We start from the raw sequence: 16752 nt of genomic DNA, 5'->3' as shown, positions 1-16752 counted from the left end.
TGATCGGTAATAAGTGCAATATTGAAGAAGGCAAGTTACACCGGGATATTGAAATGAAGAGTTGTATAATGTTATACCTGTTCTATGAGATTAAGTCACTGCTAAGTTATTTTATTATTAAATTCCATAATGTATACCTACTTCTAACAAAAGGGAGCCATATAAATGCCCTATTACGCACAGTGTACCGAGGGGTTGATGTTTAGGTTCAGACGTCAGTTCGTCGTCAAACTTGCTCAGTCCGTCAGACTTCTTGGGAATGGAAGCAAGAAGCAGACGACGGGTTCCACACTGGTCTGACACCTGCTTTGGTCAGAATATGGTTGAAACTGACCAGAAGTAAATGCAACCCGGAATAAAAAACGCGATGCAACTACACGAATGATGAAATGTACGCATTTATGTGTCTGGGGAAGGAACTGTATTACGACACAAGACGCAAAATTAAAATGTGGTAAGGTAATTCGCCAGTAACTGGCCACTTTTAGTAACTGGCCACCCAAAACCAAAAATTCATTTTAGGCTAGCCAGTGGCCAGTTATTGAAAGCTGGCCAGTTTTTGGAACCTTATACTAAAATGAATTCTGTTTATAGGTGAATAGAATTCATTTTTAGTTTAGAGCGGCTAGTTATTAAAGCGGCCAGTTACTGGCAAATTATTCTATAATGTAATAAGTAAGTAGATTAAATAATACTTACAGTTTACTTCTTATTCATTGAGAACAGGGACCATGGAGTCCATGGAGTGGTTGGAATTAACTATGCTTCTATACAAAAGAGAGGCTCTATGATAAATTTTTCCAAGGTCCCTTTTTTCACTGAACGACACATTTTTTTCTAATCAAATATTATGTACGCCTTTCTATCTTTAATATATGATCTACAATAATAAACAACACATTTAGTCGGTCTCCAGAGTGTGTACTTCGGATGTTGTCTATATCGATGCCTATGTCGGTAACAAGATATTCACCGGCGCGGGACGATATATGTTTTTTTAATACAATTTCCTTTTAATAAAGGTTAGTAAAAGTTATGTTTTTAAAATCTGCATTAAATAGGCTTTATTGTCATATTTTTTGTATGTAGAAAAACCAAGCAGTTTAATTTTGACAATAAATAAAAAACAAAAATTACACTTGAAAAATTAGATTTTTTGTGTTTTTTTATTTTTTTTTCAACAAATTGCAATTTTTTATACCAGAAATGAATTCTACGTTATTGATTTATCCGAAATTGATACCAAATATGACCTATTAGCTAAACGGGGCCTGTTAGAATTTTTAGAATGAAGCCGGGCGGGGCGCTACTTGACCCCCCCCCCCTCGGGCTTAAGCGGGGGGTCCCTCGGGCTACCGATCTTAATCGGCTTATTTTGATATAAGGAACAACTGTGCCAAGTTTCATGCTTTAATCAAGCAAAAAAAGGTTCGACCTTTTTTTGTTACTTAAAACCTTAACTAAAAGCTGTAACAAAATACATGAAATTAGTAGTAATAATTACATATACAAACAGCTATGCATTTCGTGTGGTTATTGTAGGTTTTTGCGCGGACGATGGTCGAGTGAAGGGCGCGCGAAAATTGCAGGTTGCCGGCACAAGCGGCGGCGGATCTTGCGACAGGCTTATGAAAACTCTATTCGGACACGCTCGCGTGACTAACCTTACATTTAGTCTAAAAGCATTGTCACTATAACACTCGAACTAATATTTCCAACATAGATTACGCGGTAAATTGACCAATCACAAGAGCCGATACTTTTTCTTATATTTTTGTAAATGTGATATCTCGGTTTACTGCTACGGTTGCAAGTAACAGAACCTTAAAGGGCCGCCATAAAAAGTTGTACTGAAGCGGGGTCAAGTAGAAATTAATTAATTAAACCAATTAAGTTCCTTCCTCGACGTTTAACCTCTTCCCGGAAATCGAGTCTTCGTACTTTACGTAACCTAACATGCTTTACTTACCTAGGTAGGTACCAATTAATGCACAAACAGCCTCAAAATTTCGATCAAGGGCAGCCCGGGTCGCGACAGTTGGAAAAATCCATTTAAATCTGTCAAAATGACCCTGACATTACAAATGCTCCCCGGAAGCGTGGAAGTATTCCACTTCCGCTGTCCTGCGGCCGCGGCCCTGCTAACGCTAACCGGTTCTTCCTACATACTGGTCGCCATTGAATTGTCCACGAGAAATTGACCTACGTGCTCTGATAAACAAATGAACTTTGAGGAAATGGATTAAGCAAATCTGTTTTGTCGCAGTTGAACGTAAGATAAACAAGTTCTTTTTTTTTATGTGCGAATTGAGAAGTTATCTTGCAATGTTATCAGCTTAACATGAACATGGATTAGCTATGTAATTACGGCAATTGGAGTGTGATGTTTATGATTTTACTGCTTTATAACTGTAAAAGAGGCATTTTACACATAGAAGGTTTTCATAATTGTAAAAAAATACTGTTTCTCCTTTACGGGCTCGTCTCCAAGCAATTAGTCCTAGTCGTTAAAACCAAAAAGATCATAACCGAATGATTCATCACCGAAGGGTAATGTTACCTTACGGTGATTTCAGTGACATTAAATTACGTAAGCAGGTAATTACACTGTTAAAAATCGATTAGGTCTCTAAAAAACCACAGCTCCGGCTACTGATGTGCCTAAGGAAACTTTCCAAAATTGCGAAATGTTTCGGAAATTTAAGGTAGGAAAAATTCAGAAAATTTCTTACATTTTTGTATGAGAATTGAAACTTTCCAATTTTAAATTTAAATTTCCCATATTTCCTAGTGAAATTTTCATGAAATTTCTGAGAATTTATAAAATTTTATGTAAACTTTCCGCAACTTGCACATCTGTAGCTCCGGCCAGGGATCGGATTCCGGTATTTTTTGTATGGGAACGGAAACGGTATTTTTTCGTTCTTTGCTAATTACTTCATTTCTAATCGGGCAATCTAATAATACGAAGTCGTAACCTAAAAAGACAACTGAGTCCTACATTTCGAGTATAAAATAATTGGAAAAATATGGTTATTTCTAAGTTTTTGCAAAAAAATTATTCCGATCCCTGGCTCCGGCCATTGGTACTGGAGATATTTGGAATATTTATCCATTTGTGGCTTTACATTAATGAGATCTATGAAGTCCGATCAATAATAAAAGTGTCTTGTTACCTAATTAATGACCTGCCGCGAATGCTAAGTGGGTAATCCCATATCAGTCTGTACTTAATCATTGCAGATTAAATTAATTTCATCATTTGTACTACATATTTGATTTACGATAGAACCTTGTAACCTTATTGACTGATAAAACCACTTCAACAACCAGATAAGTAAACTTTATTGTTCTCTACCTTCAGCGAGTGTTATGTACGACAGTTAAGTGAATGACCGAAAAGATGGTTCGGAGTCACGTTTATCATCAAAAATAACAACCAACATTTATAGGGATAAAATTCTTATTTTTTTAAAATAATAACACTTGTGTTGAATACGACGAATTCACGAAATTTCATGAAACGCTAAAGCGATACTTTAATTATGTCCATGTCAGTACGACTTTAACTTAAGGATGTTTTTCCTGGTTTCAATATCTGTAGATGTACGAATATTACTCTAGAGAAATTTCCATGCAAATAAAAAATCAAAATACCCATGTCTTGATAGGATGCCAGCACACTTACAATTTTAGGTCAGGGTAGACAGCAAGAAGAAATGGTATTTAAATAAAAAATTATGAGTGGGTCAAAGGTTGACGGCACAAGGGTATTTTGTATCGGTTATTTTTAAACAACGTACCGAGTTAAAATTATAACTGCTTCCGTAAACACTAGTACCAACGCCAATTTTTAAAATTATGCCATCAAAGTGGTCCTTGGGCTCTTTTATGGTGTGACTGGGAAAACGCTGAGGGGGAGTGGGTGAGGTGGCTGACGGGGGCGTGATAGTGAGGAGTTGTATTAGAACTGTCAACAGTAGAAGTACAATAGCAACCCAGAAAACAAGGTCCCACAACCCAGAAAACAAGTGCCACAATCTCTTGACAATAGAGTTATCGGCGGACATTTTGAGCACTTCGCTTCTCCCTCAAGTTTTCGCGTAATAAGTAAAATACCTACTGTGTTAGTAATTTGGTTTCATATATTTATTACTCCTATAATATCTAAAATATTTAGGTTCCAATTTACACCAATTAAATCTATGGAACGCTAGAAAAAACTTATCTACATCACTAATTTTAGTTACATTTACTTCTTTAATTGAATATTAGTTTTATAAATTGTCGCAACATGCTTTATTACAGGCAGGCTTACAAAAAGCGTAACACGGGCCTATAACAAGCTCACTTAATCGAAGCCTTATTTAAAATTGACTTTCCCTTGGGATTCCTGTTATTGAGGTCCCACATTAATTTAATTTACTTATTGTTTGAAAATAGTTGCGCAAACCAAACAAGTCAACTAGCTAGATACTCGTATGCGCTAGGTAGTCGGGGTCGGGATAACCGCCGGCCGTGCCTTATCGCTCGGAAGCGCCGGACGCAAGTGCAGATTAGCTCAAACCTCAGCACCCGTAGCAGTGACCTGCGATTAACGTCGTCTTTTGTCATCGAGACGATAGTTTATTTGCTATATTCCGACGATACAGTAACGAATTTATACGAGATGCAACATGACATGTTTGCGGATAAATAGGTGTAGGTTCAAAAAACTCGTGCAGCTAAAAGATGTTCGAGTCAACTGACAGTCTTTCTCTGAGACCACGAGGTCATTGTAGGCTAATGCCTACCCTATCTACTATAATTAGTAGGTACTAGAAACGTCAGAGAATTTTTTTAAGCTTATTAATACGCGAAAGTACCATTTTAATTAATAATCATAATGTAACCCCGAGGTTATGTAACACGATGCTGACTTAATTGCAGTGTATTTGTTTATTAATACTTCTAGCCAATTCCTTATGATATTAGAATTAGTAAATGAAGTAAAAGTACTATCGCATTTATTCCTCGTAAAACTTTAACCGCGCAAATATAGTTTCAAGAGAATAATGCCCTGTATATTGTGTAATATTCACAAGATCTATGGTCTAATCGCCTTTCTATGCAACCATTATTGCATATTGAGCAAGCACTGAAGAATTGCACACCGAAATGCATCGCCTCGCCACTAAGTACGTACAGATATAATTTCCCACAAACGAAGGACGATGGTAATTGCCATGTTGCAATGCATGTTCTATGACAGTGTTAAAATAAAGACCGAAATAGAAAACCTCGCGAGTTTTATTGTTTTAATCATTCAGTTGGGTAATCTTGGGAGTCATTAACACGTAGCCAAACGTGCTGGCGTGCTACATATTTAACTTATCGGTAACTTACGATATTTGAGAATTTCTAATTAAAACACGATAACGGGGATTTTTTTACACTGAAAAAGAAGAGGTAAATGGGTCGTTGATTAAGTATAGTAGAAGTAGAGTAAGTTGTGCCGATTTTGACGACATACCTACGCTGTAACCTAAACAGTCGATGTTTACGAGAGTTATGATTTCGAGAGTGATAATTGTATGTTGATATGTGTGAAAATTTAGTTTTTTCAGCTCTTATTTGACGCATACTTAAGGTTAACGTGGAGATGTATATCTGACAATCAATTGAGAAAACTTAGTTTGCAATGTTCCTTTGCTAGGAACAGTAACGAATAAATCCAAGGTTGTGGAAACACAACTGCTCGGTAAAGCGTAATATTTTACAATGAAAAGGTTATTCCGAGCTGAAAACATACATGGAAATGAAAGGTATGAGGATCATTGTGGCGCTGCACCGATGCATGCGACGCGCAGATTGTGCCCCTCGCCCCTCGCTCGTCGCGTCGCGGGGCCCGCTCGACTAGAGAATTGAAATTTCCAATTAGTTTGATTTGTTGTGCGAAAAATAAATACGTACGCGAGATTTCTTTATTTTTGATAAAGAAGATATTGTATTGCTTTATAAATAGGTCTACTTTTTTTCTATTGTTTTGAGTACGCATCTTTAGACATGTTTGGTAGTACAGCCGGGCAATGGCTTGGTGGGTTGAATATTGTATTAAATGTCATTTTAGTGGCTGATATAAAAAACATGGTTTCTGTGTAATATCAGAGTGTAAAGTTTCTTTCAGAACCACTTTTCATCGATATGTATAGCTGCCGAATCTTTGTTGCATTTAATATTTATCAAAACAGAATTGATCTCCATTAGCAATTTCGCTTCACCAAATCGTGATTTTCGAGAGCAATTACATATTTAAAAATATCCAAGTCACAATAAGTGATCCCTTTATTTTTTTTTTCCAGCAGGATTAGCACGAGTCCACCGTGACAATACGCAAAAATAACAGGTATCGTCTATCTCGCGCACGAGATACTATTGCGATGATACTCGTAACTCATGCTAAGCCTACAGGACCCTTCCATCGGATCAGGAAATATTTACCTAGACCGTTACAAATATAAAATATTTCCCATACTGATATGGTAAAGTCAGCATCAAAAGTAGCGGATGAAACAACCCGTCAAAAGTATCTTCCACCCTGGATTACTTTTTTCAAAAAATATATATCACAGTCTAATTGCTCGATCTCTTTTTGTTAAGTTATTGAGAATCAAATATACCTATTACTTTTGATGCGCAGTTTCAATACGCTACTTTTGAGGCTGACTGTAGTAGCTGTCATTGAGAAATCGGGAAAATAACAAACACAGACTTATCCTTCGAAACCACAGTTTAATCAGTGAAGTATGTGACGTCATGTACATATTTTTCTTGCAAAACTTTTTAAAAAACGCCTGTTATTCACGAGTGAAAAGACTCTTTACATTCAAATTTATAGTTGGTCAAACCAATTTGTCAGTAAATAAGAACCAAAAAAACTACACTCATCCTTTTCTTTTGGGTGCTAGTACTAGTATAAGACAAAGATGGTATGATTATCTCTGTCTATATTTGAAATGAGACAGTCCTTTGACAAACTATAGCTACTGAATACATTCTGCCTCTTTTATAGTATCCATGCTTCAATGTTAAAATTATGTAAAAATATGTTTATTATTCAAAGCCATTGTCATATTTTTCGTCATTAGCTATTCGAGTGTAAAACAAATAGTTTTCCCTAATAAGTATATTTATTTGTCGGCATCGTGACATGGATGGTACCTAAATAGCAAACTCCACGCTTTGCATAAACCGCACTTTTAGTTAAGTAATTGAGATATCATGAATGAATAGAAAATCATTACTGATTTTTAGGGTTTTGTACCTCAAATGGAAATAACGGAACCCTTATAGGATCACTTTGTTGTCCGTCCGTCAATCCGTCTGTCTGTCAAGACCGTTTATCTCGGGAACGCGTTGAAATGTAAACCATAAACTCAGGTCTACTGTCCCTTGAAGCTGTGAAAAAATCAAACTTCTAAATTAACGTAAAAAAAACACGGCCATTCCGCCAAAAACGTAGGTATATTTCGATACAAAGGAATTAAAATTGATAGTAATGATACTTAGTTCATAAGTTCTAGGACAAGTACTTACTTCCCGTTGTCCTAGAACTATGAGATTTGGCAAGTAATATCGTCTTACACTACAAGTGGGCGTTTTTTTTTTGTTGTCCCCTACACTTTTTTTTCAAATTTGGGATTTTTTATGTTATTTCTACTCAGAATCACGAGCTCTTTCTATCCTAATAGGAGAAAAAAAGTGTCCTAAGGTTTTTATTTCCATTACGTCACCATTTCTCATAGACTTTGTATGGCGGTCGCGGAATGCAAAGATCGAAAAATGTATGGAAATTTTGGGACACTTTTTTTCTCCTATTAGGATAGAAAGAGCTCGTGATTCTGAGTAGAAATAACATAAAAGATCCCAAATTTGAAAAAAGTGTAGGGGACAACAAAAAAAAAACGCCCAAGTACCTACCTACATGAAAAAATATAAATTTGTAAAAAATAAAAAATTAATAAGTTAAATTTGTACGGAACCCTCGGTGGGCGAGTCCGACTCGTACTTGTCTGTATAGAATATGGTGTGATTATCGTGAATTGTCACTTTTGATACTGACTGTTAATCACTCAGTTAATTATTGTGATAATCACAAACTAATATGTCTATATGACATCAAATCATTTTGCGTATATATTATGGAGATAACCCCGGGATCGGCCGATCCACTTGCACATTGATGCATTGCAGAGGAAGAGGAAGTGCTATTTTATTTATTAAGTACACCAGCCTATACATGCCCAGGACAAACCTTTCACTGAGCAGGAAAAACGTGCATTGCATGGCAATACAATTATTCAATACTTTTACTGACGATTTTAAGGCACTTGTTTGAACATTTGATAGAGAGCTGTTATTATTCAATTGATGAGTTTTTGACATTATGTAAATTATAGGCTACAGATCTATGTTTTATAATGATTGTACATTTTTATACCAGACAAACTGTAATCTTAAATGATATTGTCAATTTATGATTTTATTATTGATTGTAATTTATTATTTTTTAACGTGACATTTTAATGGAAGTTTAATATTAGATAGTACATAATTTAAGAATATTTGTACGCCATGTATTATGGTAAATTAAGGATTGGAAACAATATTATGTAACATCAATTTATACCCTTTATTTACACAAATAAACTATTCTATTCTATTCTATTTTAATATGTTTCAAGAAAATACTTTACCGTAGGTATCTATATCGAACGCAGGCAATACGCAATGTTTATAACGTTTCTATTTTATCGTGGTTCCGGTATCGGTATGTCGTAAAAAGGACCGTGTTGTCAATTCACGTTTGGTCGTCATTTTCAAATTGAGTAGAATAATATTACATCGTTGTACAAACACCGTTCATATTTTCGCTCACTCAATAGACAGAAAAACTGAAATAACATTTTTGTTAATATCGATTACTATCGATTACCTTACGAGTACCTACCCGGAATGTTGAAATTATAAAGACATACAAAATACTATTTTTTTACTTACTTTTAAAAATACCCATTTTGAAACACTTTCTCATTATGTCCGGAAAGCTGTTAACTTTTACTTCGCCCATAGGTAAGTTTCAGTTTTTCACGTTACTACTAAATTGTAAATATTTATGTTTAATTATTGGTTACACAACAGTACACGTTTACGTTGATCCTTAGTTTTCACTTTAGGAAAATTAGAATATTTGAATTTTTTTTTTTTTTTAAATATCCCGCGCGAAGTGTTATTTATCTGGTATAGCACCGAACCGCTTCGAGCTGATAGATTAGACTGACACCGGGGCGGCGCGCGCGCCGGCGGCCGGCTCTCGCGCTCCGCCGGACCATTGCCACACTCCGTGGAAATCACATACAAGGAGAACCGATTATCTCATTACACTCATTGTCACAACACATCTCTCCTTATCTCGCATTTCAGCAAGCTTAACAACGCATCGCGAGACGAGACGAGAGATAAAAAGCACAAATAAAAGAAATTGCACTTAAATTCACTTTACTGAATCATTAAGGCTTGGAATAAGTAAACATGTCTTAATGAGAGCAATAAATATAAACTTGATCGCTATAATACTTTTAAGAAACTGAACAAGGTCAAGAATATGATGCAATTTATATAAAGCCGTTGAAAATTATGCTGGAGAAATGCAGAAAATAATATAATGGTCACCTATCGTCAAAGCGATGGCATGTCTAAACACACACAAATTAAGACACAAGTTTCCAAGTGCATCAATTTTAAAACCACGAATAAGATAAAATTATGTAGGTATATTATTATGTGTCAACTATACATCAGTAATCTAGTAATATTTTTGTGGTACCTAGTCGGTCGAATTAAAGGAATCGTTACAATGATACGTTTGAAATGATTAATTAGAGTTAATAATAACCATTAGATCGTGGTCATCGTTATAGATCTTAATTGACCGTCTCCTTTGAAACTGCATGAACCGTTTTTTTACTCACATTTACCACTATAGGAGATTATGATTTATATTTTAAATACATATTTGCTTCCATAATTACTAGATACGTACAAAGTTTATATAATACCAATTACAAAATGTCTATGAATGATTCTAACTACGAGCCCCGATGCATAATGTTTTCGTCTAGTCAGACCATTTTTAGGGTTCCGTACCCAAAGGGTAAAAATAAAAACGGGACCCTATTACTAAGACTCCGCTGTCCGTCCGTCCGTCCGTCCGTCTGTCACCAGGCTGTATCTCACGAACCGTGATAGCTAGACAGTTGAAATTTTCACAGGTGATGTATTTCTGTTGCCGCTATAACAACAAATACTAAAAACAGAATAAAATAAAGATTTAAGTGGGCTCCCGTACAACAAACGTGATTTTTGACCGAAGTTAAGCAACGTCGGGCGGGGTCAGTACTTGGACGGGTGACCGTTTTTTTGCTTGTTTTGCTCTATTTTTTGTTGATGGTGTGGAACCCTCCGTGCGCGAGTCCGACTCGCACTTGGCCGGTTTTTGAGGTTTTCGCGTTTGTACAAAAATAATAATTTCATGCAATTTTAATATACCTACGATCAAAATAAATTAGATTAAACATTACTATTATGGTTCCCATTACTGGGTAATTTTATGTTCATGTGTAAAATTTATTAGAATAAACAGAATTGTTGTGTGGAACTAGACGAACTAATTTGCATCGGGGCTCGTAATAGGAGAAACCATTTTTTTTACATCTGTTAGCTCCCAGTGGCTCATATATGAGCCAGAACGCTTATGGGTGACGTCATATCGTGGGATTCGACAGGTTAAGTAAATATACAGAGGTTACTAATCGTAGTACCTCTGTAGTATTGACAAATACTAAACTAAATTAATAACTAGCTTAAATCTAAAATAGGCCCTTGAGGCAATGTACCAAGGATGCTGTCGGCATTTCCTCGTTGTATCGCAATGCTGATACGTTGTGCGAGGAAGCCGCCAGCTCTTCGGTCACCATGTTACGGCAACCAGACGCTTCGCGATTTCTGAGAAAAACTTGTGAGCGTTGGGAACCCATGGACCATGACCTATATAGAGTTTCAACTCCAAATGGTATAAAATTGTACTTTCTACTACTTATTTCTATTTAATTATAATAGGCCCTCAAGCTTTCATTATACAGTGCTCGGAATAGGTAGTGCCTATTTACCTAAACTTCAGAGGAGGACCTAACTAAGAGTGGTTACAACCACCAAAAAATATTATTTATTATTATTGTTCGCGGGATTTCCCGGGTTTCATAAGAGTACCTAATCGACATATACTCAGACTCGGGGTCAAATTATTAACTAAATGCAATTGTTTAATGCCGATAGTTTGAATGGTTACGTTGAAAACTTAAAAGTCGACCTCGTAAGTGGCCGTCGTCGAACATCAAAATGAGCCCGAAATTTTTATTTCAATTACCTCGTTACACACATACACATTACATTTTTGATCGATTTTCTACACAGTACGTTATATGTCACGATACGCATTTTTCTGAATTAAACTATTGAATTTTACTAATAATTTGACGCCGAGTCTGATTATATGTCGATTAGGTACTCTTATGAATCCCGGGAAATCCCGCGAACAATATTAATAAATAATATTTTTTGGTGGTTGTAACCACTCTTAGTTAGGTCCTCATCTGAAGTTTAGGTAAATAGGCACTACCTATTCCGAGCACTGATTATTTATATAGTACACATTCGTTAATACAAGTTAAAGTTAAGTAGTACGTAAAAGGGTCATCAACTGATGAATAGTCAAAATTATTAATTAGTCATGAACTGTAATGCATTTTAATGATTCATTCATGTACCTAATTACGATAATGTGAACAGCTTAATAATGTACACTAAATTGTATAAAACACCACCATTCCGTTTTGACCCACCAGTGTTATTTGTGCGCCAGAAGAGATAATTAAGTTAAGCAGAAACACTCAAAAATCAAATAAATGTAAGTATTTATTTCTTTATTATTTCGTTCTTATTATGTTGTAAACAATCTTAAAGTGTTGAATCAGATTAATTTAAACCCATTATTTACATTTTTATTTTTCCTTATTATACCTATCTACATAAATATTTTATAGTTTAATAAGCCATATCTTAGTCCTTAGCATACTTAGATATGTCTCTTGTACATGTATATTATCATTTTCAGATGAACCGGCTAATCCTTCTCACAGTCACTATAACAAGCGTAGTTCTCCAGTGCTACGCCGCGTCTACTTCAAAACCGGGCCCAGTCACCTCGGTTGTCAGTAGATTCCTGAGGACTCAGGACTCTGATGACTATAAAGACACCATCGGCGAGGCGGCAGAAGATCTCCATACAAAAGATTTAGACCAACTAGGATCACTTGCTTACGCTTTTAGATATCAGTTCAGAGAGGCGATAGAAGAACTCGCGTTGCAAGGATTGACGTATTTAAAATCAATTTTTAATGATCTTAAAGTTAAACTCTTAAAAAGTCTTGGCAAGTATACTCTTTCGGATTTGTTCCACGCTACGTTTGATGGGGTAACTGATTTTGTGAAAAATGCCTCTGTAGACAATGTAGACATGCCACTGGACGTCGAGGAGGAACATGCCAGACCCGCCTATGATTACGGGCATTATCCATACTTTCATAATCCGTACGTTATGCGATCAGGTTCAGGTTAACAAAATAAAATGTAGATTGTAGAAAACAAGTGAGTCCGTTCAACTCCCGCACCGAGGGTTCCGTACAAACTTTCAAATATCTCATGTAACACGAAAGGCTTTTAACTTTTAACCAGAAGTATATACTAAGTATAACAGTGAAAAGGACATCTTTCGGCATATTGGCTAACTATTATAATTCACGCGACCTGTGTGTGTATGTTGTTTTTTTTTATAATTTAGTATGTCAACCGATTTCAAGAATTTTTAAAGGTGTTTTTAATGAAATACGTCGTATAATAAGGAGCCCCACGCGAGTTACCTACATTAAAGAACTAATTCGACCAAAATGCCACGGAAAATTGCAAACGGCGCTGCATTGCATAGGTATTTTACAAAATATGGACTTAGAAAACTTGTATCATAGAAATTGCTATAATATTCTTACAGGCAAATTGTACTCATGAGTAATAGAGAGTTAGTAAATTGATAAACAAATTAAGTAGGTATTATGTTATCTTCTTTTTAGTAAATATTTAAATATGACATATGAGTATCAATATTTGTACACCGACTTCACGGTAGAATACACGGTAGTACTCACGGTAGAACTTGCATTCATTCTAATTTAAGATCACATCAGTGTACCATATTCTGACAAATAAATACATTTCATTTCATTTAATTTCATGACAATATTAATAATGAAGTATAAAACTAATCGGTACCTGAAGCATAAAACTTAAACTTATTGTGTATGTATTCAAAACGATTATAAAAAAAATGTACAGCGAGATACAAAATTGAATGAATTCATTCATAAAGTGACCATGCAATTTTGCGGCTGTACCATATTGCGGGTGTACATTTGTACAACCTCTGTGTCAACATAAAGTATTGTATAAAGTATTAATGGCTGTCATTTTAATCTTCCTAATTCTAGATTATTAGACGTCAGATGCGTTACTGTAGGTACCGACTCTGCACTGCACTCATGTAATTAAAATACATTTGGAATTGTATTTTCTTTAGACGGTTAGATACACGCTTATGCATTGGCCGATAGTAAAATATTTACGTAGCTTAAACATAAATTATGTATGATCTAAAGATGCCTTATTGGCTACACAAAATGTAAGTGAATGAATTGGAAGAAAACATGTTGCTATTATAAAACGCAAGGAGCTTTCAAATATTTGCGTCGGGTGCCTAAATTAAGATACAACCAATTTAATTAAAATTTAATTTACGTTATCAGTGCTGCCGGTTTTTTGTCAAGCGTGAATGCATCCAAGTGCATAAGTATTAGATAATTTAATCAATATGTGGTTGACTGGTAGAGAATGCCATTAGGCATTATGTCTGTCATTTGTACATTATTTTTGTATTTTTTGCAATAAAGTTTAAATAAATATATATTAAATATGTACCATGAAAAACAGTTTACCCCGATCCCCATGACGAACACATTGTTATGCGTTCAATCACACGTTTAAATACACTAACAGTTAGCATTAAAATAGTAATTGCAAACGTAAATTATACTTCATAAATACTTATGGACAGTATATTTTATTTTCGCGACACTGGGCTGGTAATACTTGGTAATGTATGATAACAATTACTGTGGTAGGTTGACGTTGATGCCTCTTGACGTAGGTAAGTAATGGAACTGAAGGTTTATAATGTACTTTTTCTACTCCAGCACTTAAATGTGTCAATTAAATGACTGACAGTGATATCTAAAGCCATGTCATTTGAATGATTTGTCTATAGGCTCATAAGGTGACTGCTAGCAGTCATCTTATAAGTATAATACAACTGCTTTATTTTTTTTAAAGATACAACTTCCGATCATCTTGATTGAAAGAGGTAAGTTTTCATTTACAATAATAACTTTTTTTTTCTTTTTTTTCTATGTTTTGCTGTGTGCATAATAATTCATACAAAGTAACCCATTTTCTTAGTCTCAACTGTTTTGTGTCGGGTGCAGCTGTCATAGAAAAAGTAATGTATGCAACAGCTCATAATTGGTTCTTAAAATTCTCGCGTCTTTTTTTACAAAACTCGACTACGTCTCGTTTTGTAACTTCGACCCTTGAATTTTAAGAACCCTTATTATATCACTGTTGCATAAACTACTATATTAATCACTGTCAGTCTACTATAATACTATTGATAATACGTGGATTCTAGTTTTTATTAATGGAGGTCATAAAGAAGAATTAATTGACGTAAAACTACAGATGTCACTTCTACAGTTACCGCAGCACACTGCAGCAAGCACAGTTCTTGGTCTCGGGTTCAAAACAGCGTAGCGTCCGTCTAAACTAACTCTACCCCGTCTTAGATGAAACAAAATGTGGATAGTCATTATAGACGTCATATTTTCATAGTTATTTGGCATTTATGATGACATTCCCACACTTTGTCAATACAAATGCCATACAAAGTCAGCTTGGTCCGACTCTAGCGCCCTACAGGAATATTGCTGCTACCTGAAATGGTCCGCGAATTTATAAAATAAACTGAACAAACACCTATTCCATTTTAACAGTTTGTTATATTTTTGATCTTGTTTTGATACGACTTTGATATGACCTTGACCCTCATCTCGTTGATTGGTGCGCTATCACGCACAACTTTCATTACATTTCGCATGCAATCTTCAAGGTAGTATCAAAACAATAACAAATGGTTAGATCAGGCCTTCCTTTTATAAATTGAAATAGATATCATACACTAAAGAAAAAGTGACCAAGTCCGCCGGTGGCAGAGGCGTGAATCGAACCCGCGTCATCAGCTTAAAAAAGCGGCTAACGTCCTGACCACTAGAGCACCCGACCACGGCAGTACTGGTCCAAAATTATCTGGTGTATGCTATTTTTGAAAGGCTAGGCGCCTTTGACCAACTCTAAGGGCGAGCAGTATGTGCTTGTTTACGTTTAAATACCTATTTTAATATATTTCTTAGTAAATTTATATTTGCAGCAATCAACCGCCCACAAGGTGTCTAATTACTCGGCAAATTAAGTTGTTGTGGCTGTAGACTGAGCACAAAGTCTTTTCTATTTGCATACCTACCTGTAATAATTAAGTTAAACGATATTTTATAATTTATAATTAATCTCCGTTTTTAAAATCAGAGACACTAAATGTCAATTCGATTATTAGTATTATTACCCAATCTGCTAAAATGCTTACCAATTTTACAGAGGGATGTGTGGGACAAATCGGGGCAATCAGACTGAAACTAAGGTGAAATGATAGACCTGTAGTAGGAGGTACATGCTATTATAGTAGTATTTATATGTAATTTTATAGGTAGGTAGTACCTGCCGTCAAATAAAGTAGGTTAATATTATGATAGATTAAAATAAGATAACAGTTTTTTTTATTCAACTAATCACCAAAGAAGAGGCATGTTTTATCGCAGACCGTCGTCGTTAATAATATATTTAAAAGATAAATTATTCCACCTTTATTCCCGGTAAAATAACTTATTCAAAGCTTTTGTCTTCCTTAAAACCGGCTTGTAAGTCGCAGGGAAAACCCCCATGAGAGAGTTCACGCAGATATTTCTCTGTGTAGATTATCATATACTTACATTACTTAGGTACGTACTGCTAATACTACAATCAGTAAAAAAATGTTAGAGGTTCCGTCTTGTGGTAAAAATTATTATGGAAAAAGATGTAGGAAGTACTTGATCCCAAAATTGTATAACGAAATACCGTAAGATATAAGGGAATGTAAATCATTCAGGGTGTTTAAATTTAAAATGAAAATGTTTCTATTAGACAAAATTAAATTAAAGTTCCCACCATAAGCAATAAGATGTACTGTTAACAATGAATTAGGCAATTAGCTAAGTTTACCCATCTATGTTTTAAGGGAGTTCCCTCTGCCAACAAACTGTCCTGCAGTTTGGCAGAAGAAAAAAAATATGTATGTTAGGGTTTATTTCATCTGAATAAACGATTTTTTTTACTGCTATAAACAGTGATGAATTTATTTCGTAATGTTTAGGTCATGACTATAGCGATTGTAGTTGATTT

The 16752-nt window shown here is 35.2% G+C and overlaps 2 protein-coding genes across 3 annotated transcripts in view; one reads left to right on the top strand and one right to left on the bottom strand.

The window, feature by feature from the left end:
• LOC134651346 (organic cation transporter protein) overlaps positions 1-16752 on the top strand; it is a 499346-nt gene that overhangs the window by 84839 nt on the left and 397755 nt on the right. The gene's annotated exons all lie outside the window — the stretch shown is intronic.
• Positions 1-16752, bottom strand: part of LOC134651338 (organic cation transporter protein-like) — a 56670-nt gene that overhangs the window by 27727 nt on the left and 12191 nt on the right. Inside the window, exon 1 of one of the 2 annotated variants that reach the window (XM_063506413.1) lies at positions 9040-9228. The exons of the other annotated variant lie outside the window; for it this stretch is intronic. Coding sequence (XP_063362483.1) covers positions 9040-9109 — 70 coding nt within the window. The 5' untranslated portion in view covers positions 9110-9228. Of the gene's footprint in view, positions 1-9039; positions 9229-16752 lie in introns of those variants that run through there. 2 annotated transcript variants of the gene reach the window in all.

The sequence above is a fragment of the Cydia amplana genome, chromosome 10, assembly GCF_948474715.1.
Source record: "Cydia amplana chromosome 10, ilCydAmpl1.1, whole genome shotgun sequence".
Lineage (NCBI taxonomy): Eukaryota > Metazoa > Arthropoda > Insecta > Lepidoptera > Tortricidae > Cydia > Cydia amplana.
Note: the sequence above shows the minus strand (reverse complement) of the source record. Positions and strands in the feature narration are given on the sequence as shown.